This window comes from Macrotis lagotis, chromosome 5 (assembly GCF_037893015.1).
Source record: "Macrotis lagotis isolate mMagLag1 chromosome 5, bilby.v1.9.chrom.fasta, whole genome shotgun sequence".
Taxonomy (NCBI): domain Eukaryota; kingdom Metazoa; phylum Chordata; class Mammalia; order Peramelemorphia; family Peramelidae; genus Macrotis; species Macrotis lagotis.
In genome coordinates this window covers 228036060-228041926 of record NC_133662.1, presented here as the reverse complement: position 1 = coordinate 228041926, position 5867 = coordinate 228036060, and the positions used below count along the sequence as shown (strand labels likewise).

Below are 5867 nucleotides of genomic sequence, written 5' to 3'. Positions count from 1 at the left end.
TGCTTACCGGGGTGGCCCCCAATGCTCTGTCCCCGGTCCTCTTTGCTACTCCCTCTATACTCCTTTCCTTGGTGATTTCATCTGCTTCCTCTATGCATATTATTCTCAAGTCTATTAACCAGTGATAAATAGGTCTTTTGACCAACGTTCTTGAATCCTCAACTGCCTGTTGATTATCTTGAACTGGGCATTTCATAGATATCTTAAACTCAACAGGATCTCTCATTATCTTTCCTCCCAAAGACTCTCCTCTTCTGCAATTCTCTATTACTGTGGAAGTACCTGTCACCCTCCTAATCCTTCAGGATGGTCTCATCCAGCTTCTCTCTCCCACCCCATATGCAGTCTGTTAAGTCTTATTGATTCTATTTTGCAATCTCTCTCCTCTATTCCTCTTGGCACAGTTACTGCCCTGGTGCAGTCCTTCATGTCTGCAATAACTATTTGGCATTCTTGCCTTGTTCCTTCTGTCTCACACTTAGCATAGTGTTGCTCTTCAAATATGGTTCTGACCATGAGACTCCAGTGGCTCCCTGTTGCACCTAGAACTAAATATAAAATTGTGTTTGGCTTTTAAAGCCCTTCACAAGGGACCCCCTTCTTCTTTCTAGACTTCTCCTACCCTATACTTCTTTACTCCTTTGACATGGACTTGTTATTCTTTGAATCAGGAGCCCATCTCTGCATTTTTCTTGGCTGTCCCATTTCCTCACCTCCTGGCTTCCTTCAAGTCTCAACTAAAATCCTACCTTCTGCAAGAGTATTCTCTGTCCTCTTTAATGCTAGTGTCTTCCCTCTGAAATTATCTCTTTTCCTGCCTATATCTTATTAGTACATAGTAATTTGCATGTTGTCTCTCCCATGAGCTTGTGATCTCCCTGAGGACCGGGACTATTTTTGGCCTTTTCTTTGCAAACCCAGCATTTAGCAAAGAGATAACTAGCATTTATATCATGCCTACTGTGTGCTTTACAAATATCATCCTATTTAATCTTCCCGATAACCCTGAGAGGGAGGTGCTATTTTTATTTTACAACTAAGGAAACTGAAAAAGACAGATTAAGTGACTTACCCAAGGTCATAGATTTGAATTTAGGTCTTCCTGCCCCCAGGTCTGATGTTTTACCCACATTGGGGTATAGAATATGCCTGGCATAAAAGAAGCACTTAAAAGCTTGGCAACTAGATCTATCTCATATTGAGAAACCAGTCATTTTACTTCTGTGACCCTATTTTGTTAGTAAAATGGGCATGATGTATGGTGTACCTACTTTATAGGATTATTATGAGGTTGAAAATCAATACATAAAATTCTTTTTTAGTTTCAATTTCATTCTCAAAGCCTAGAGGTGCAACCAAAACTCCCAAACTGCACGGAGCAGGGAGGAGTTAGTGCTACAGGGACCCCCCCACCTGAGTCACAGTCCCATTTAATTGTTCTTAGTATGCCTATATTCTGGGAATCCTCCTTTTTCAGTTCAGTTTCACAAATCACAAAGACACTGTCAGACACAATTACATTTTTATTTTGTGAGGGCAGATCCCAATTAAGGTCAGTCATTAACTTGAATATATAGGGTTTTGCTCCTTCGAGATTTCAGGAGACACCATGGTGATCTTTCTTACTCCCCCCCAGGCAGGCAGGGCTGATGTCTAGTTGGGGGTTATCTTTCCATTGGGCTGGGGTCCGAGCTTGGATGGCCAGCGCGTGGACAGGTCCGGCGAGTTCTTCGGCCAGGGCCGAATGGATCAGTCGGTGGCGCTGCAGGGAGCTTAGCCCTTCGAAGAGGGAGCTCACCACGGCCACTCGGAAGTGGGTCTCACTGCCAGGGGGCACAGCGTGGCCACCGCTCTCGTTGCGAAGCTCCAGCACCTCCGGGCTCAGGGCCTGCTCCAGCTTCGCCCTTATGGCAGCTTCCACGGGGCCCTCCACTCCAGCCCCCTTCCCAAAGCAGGCGGATAGATGGAGGCTGCCAGACATGGCCCGGGGGGCCAGGAGTCGGACTTGCAGCCCACTCAGCATCAGCTATGGGGAGCATGGGGGAAGGGGAGACAAATGAGGTTTAGGGACCCCCTCCCCATACAAGCCCTGACCTCACTCCTGCCTCATCCCTGACTCAAGCGCTCCCTCTTGTAGGCAGCCCACCCAGACTGCCCTTGGCAGTGAGGCGACCCCCCCATTCTATGACGTCGTGGGCCATGCAATATAAAGCTGGGCTGGGCCCGGAGGGGCATCTAGGGCATGCTGGGGGGGCGGCGGCAGTAACGGGGATCTGGGAGGGGTGGGGGGAGGAGATGGCGGAGCGGGGGAGGGGTGGGGTGGTCGCCGCATCAGGCTTGCGCTACGGGGGGGGGGGTTGCTGCAGGGATCCACGGCTGAATCATGCATTAATTATGCCCTTACGAGGTACACCGCTCGGAGCTAGGCGCTGCGCACACACAGATACAAGTGGAAAATTCTATTTTCTGCTATTTTCTACATTCTAACGGCGGGGGGGGGAAACAATAAACAGAAGGATTGGGGTGCACGTACTTCAGGGATGACGTCTGAGCCCACGCCCGGCCGGTACCCCATTTTCTACCTGTCCCTAGAGCTCGGCGGCTTCCGCTACTCCGGCTTCCCTGCGCGAGCTCCGCTCCTACTTTCGCGAAGGACGCATTGGGAATGGGGGGCGGGGGGCGTCCTCAGCTTCGCGAGGCATGCCGGGAAATGGAGTCCTTATGCCCTTATTGGAGGACGGACCAGCGCGTGGGTACCAATTTCCCGGCATGCTCGGTAGTCCGCTTCCCAAGCGTTCATGGGAGTTGTAGTGCTGAGCCTTTGTGGCAGGGGTTGGGGAACCCAGTTTCTGCCGAGGGCCACTTGGACATTTATAACATCATTCCCGACCATACAAAATCGTCAGTTTACAAACCGTCCTGCTGTACGTGGTCAGACATTTACTTAATGCAACCCACGAAGCTCCTAGGTTTGCCGAATTTCGAATTCGAGCTGGGGTTGCCATGGCAACAGCAGACCACCCGAGGCCTCGGGTCCAGACATTTCGGCCCCGCTCCAGGCTAGGGCCTAGGTAGGCTAGACAGGATTTCGTCCTGATCCGTATCTGGCCCCGGGATCATTTGTCTCTAGAGGAGAAACTGAGGCTGGAGATTTCTTTTACTTAAATCCAATTATTCACTTGCATGTTATGGCATCATCACCCCGATGGCACGCCCCCCTTGCAGAACTAAGGACCAACAACAAGGCGCGGGCAAAGACAGACAAGGCGGGTCAGTCCAGGCTCTGTGAGGGAGCTGGAACAGCAAGAAAGACGGCCCGTTACAAAGTATCCGATTGAACCATTTGCCTGCCCCCTTTCCCTAGCAACAGTCCAATATTCAGAGACAGGACACAGGCAAGGTTATAAATCCTCTGTGTGTGTGTGTGTGTGTGTGTGTGTGTGTGTGTGTGTGTGTGTGTGTCTGTCTGTGTATTGGGTTCAGATGAATGAGTCATTGATCAAGAGCTCCTATCCTGAACCACAGGGGAAAAGTCAGATTTGGGATCCACAATCAGGGAACTAAGGCACAGCGTAGGCAAAGGAGTCGAGAATTAGAGAGCTTGGTCTCAAGCCAGCGAATTCCTGGACTACCCTTCACTTTTTCTTATTGTTGTTGTTTGAGACAATTAGGATTAAGTGACTGGTCCAAGGTCACACAGCTAGTATGGTCAAGTATCTGAGGCTGGATTTGAACTCAGCCTCTTGATTCCAGGGTTTGTACTCAATTCATGGTAACACCTACTTGTCCTCTTGGAGAATAGAGGACAAAACAACAATTTCTGTGTGCTTTAGTAGGACCTGGCTCACTGGCTCAACTGGAACTGACCGACTGGGCAACAACTTTTTGCCTCTCTCCCTCCTCCTTCTCTTTCTCTGTCTCTGTCTCTCTCTCTCTCTCTCTCCCCCACTTTCTTTTCATTTTTCTCTCTCCACCTCTCTCTTCCTGGGACAACAAGGTCACTTGGACTCTGGTTGGTCCATAGTGAGTGTAAATAGTAATCATTTCTGTTTAAGCCTGAAAAACCTCCTAGGATCTTCCCCTCCCAAATTTATTATTTTGTGACTAGGTCAAAGAGGCCATTAAGTGCCTCATTTTTACTTAACCTTAATCAATGAAAGGGTGTTGCCTCTGTTAAGATCTTAGCTTAAAAAGGCCAAGGTCTCCCAGTACATCAGAGACAGTTCTAGTCATCCTGAGTTATATTTTGCCACTGGACCCCGATGGCTTTAGAGGGGGAAGTGAAGCTGGTGATATTGCGCAGCCCTCCTTCACTTAAATCCGATTTATTTGTATCTCATGGCATCCACCTCCCTTATATGAGAATGAAGGAAAAACAACACCTAGCCCTTTAACCACTGAAAATAGATTAAACTTAGACCTGAGAAGGACCTTAGCTTAAAAAGATCAAGGTCTCCCACTCCATTCTGAGTCATCACCAGTTATCTGGACTTATATCTTGCCACTGGACTTAGATGATTCTGGAAGAGACAGTGAGACTGATGACTTTGCACAACCCTACCTCACTTAAATTCAATCCATTTGGAAGTCAAGACATCACCCTCCTGATGTCATTGGTCCACTTCTAGAGGGAAGGATGAACAATGACCTAAGAAGAATTGTGGAAGAAAGATTATTTATTTATTTTTGGGTAAGACCCAGCAGGATACCTTGGCAGAAAGAAAAGATACTCTTTAGAATGCTTTAATTGTTACAAAGAAAGAATATATCTGATAGCATAAACATTTAACTAGATTAAAGAAAACTATCTTCTTTATGTGTCAGTTAATTAGCATTGGTTCAGTTATGGTTAGGGTCCTTGACCCTATTTGAGTTTTCTTGGCAAAGATACTGGAGTAGTTTTTGACATGAGTAAACTGAGGCAAATAGAATTAAATCAACACAGCTTGTAAGTGTCTAAGGTCAGATTTGAACTCGGGAAGACGAATCTGCCTAACTCTAGGTCCACAATGCTACTTAGCTGTCTATTGTTAGGTTACTAATGTTGCTTTATTAGACAGGATTAAAAAAAAGGGAGTGAGTTTCAGAGCAGTAAGCAAGAGATCTCTAATGCTCTTTCTAGGTGGGATAATTCACAATCACAGGATCCATCCCTTTTCTCACTATCAGACACCTGTTTATTCAAAGTTCTCTAAAATTTTCATTTTTAACATTATGAAGGGGGAGGGAAAAGATAGATATTTGAATACAAACTGTCCTTGAGATACAAGCCGAGGCATACAACCCTTTCCCCCAAAGGCAGATGCAGAATAAAATGCTGTCAGTTATGTTCTCTCCAAAATCTTCTTACAACAACAGATATGTGGGAAGTTTCTCTAGTTACAATTGTGGAAGCATATAAAACCTTTTTTTTAGTTAAATTGAAAATACTAAATATTTTCTCCAGTTTAAAACCTTAAATAGAATTTTCCATAGAAAGGTAACATTTAAAACCTCTTAAAGGGATGAAGGGTGAAGATCAGATTTATATCTTGTCTTCTTTAGATTCTTGTTTTTCTCATTCACAGAAGTAGTTGGCAAGTGAGAGAAGGCACCCAATTCTGTTAGTCAGGAAAGATTGTTGATCAAAGGAGAAAGGCATTTCTGTCCTTGTGGGAACTGAGTTGTAGCTAGTGTTCTCGAACGTTAATCATGAATTGCATTTATAATTATCAGTTTTTCCCTTGTTCAAGACCTAATTGTCTTTTTCTTAAGTCAGAGTGAAAAAGATGTCAGAGGGCATGAGGATACTATAGTGGTTTGCACATATATCTCTCTAGCCTTGAAATGTTTAGATTCAGAATGATGTTAAATTTTTAAAAAATTGT

The 5867-nt window shown here is 45.6% G+C and overlaps 1 protein-coding gene across 2 annotated transcripts; it reads right to left on the bottom strand.

Moving 5' to 3' along the window:
- Positions 1-1503: 1503 nt before the first annotated feature.
- BOLA1 (bolA family member 1) lies at positions 1504-2690 on the bottom strand. 2 transcript variants are annotated; one of them, XM_074190356.1, is made up of 2 exons: positions 2534-2690; positions 1504-2026 (listed from the first exon to the last, which is right to left on the bottom strand). In XM_074190356.1, the coding sequence occupies exons 1-2, from the start codon at positions 2573-2575 to the stop codon at positions 1598-1600; spliced, it is 471 nt and encodes a 156-aa protein (XP_074046457.1). In that variant the 5' UTR covers positions 2576-2690; the 3' UTR covers positions 1504-1597. The 2 variants fall into 2 exon arrangements, with proteins under 2 accessions (XP_074046457.1, XP_074046458.1); XM_074190357.1 differs by having other exon boundaries at positions 2583-2688.
- Between the last annotated feature and the right edge of the window lie 3177 nt (positions 2691-5867).

Excerpts from the sequence above, each read along its gene's own strand:
- BOLA1 (XM_074190356.1), bottom strand. The coding sequence starts at position 2,575 with ATGGGGTACCGGCCGGGCGTGGGCTCAGACGTCATCCCTGAA. Across the intron at positions 2,027-2,533 it reads GCTCAGACGTCATCCCTGAA|CTGATGCTGAGTGGGCTGCA; the intron begins GTACGTGCACCC and ends TGCTCCCCATAG.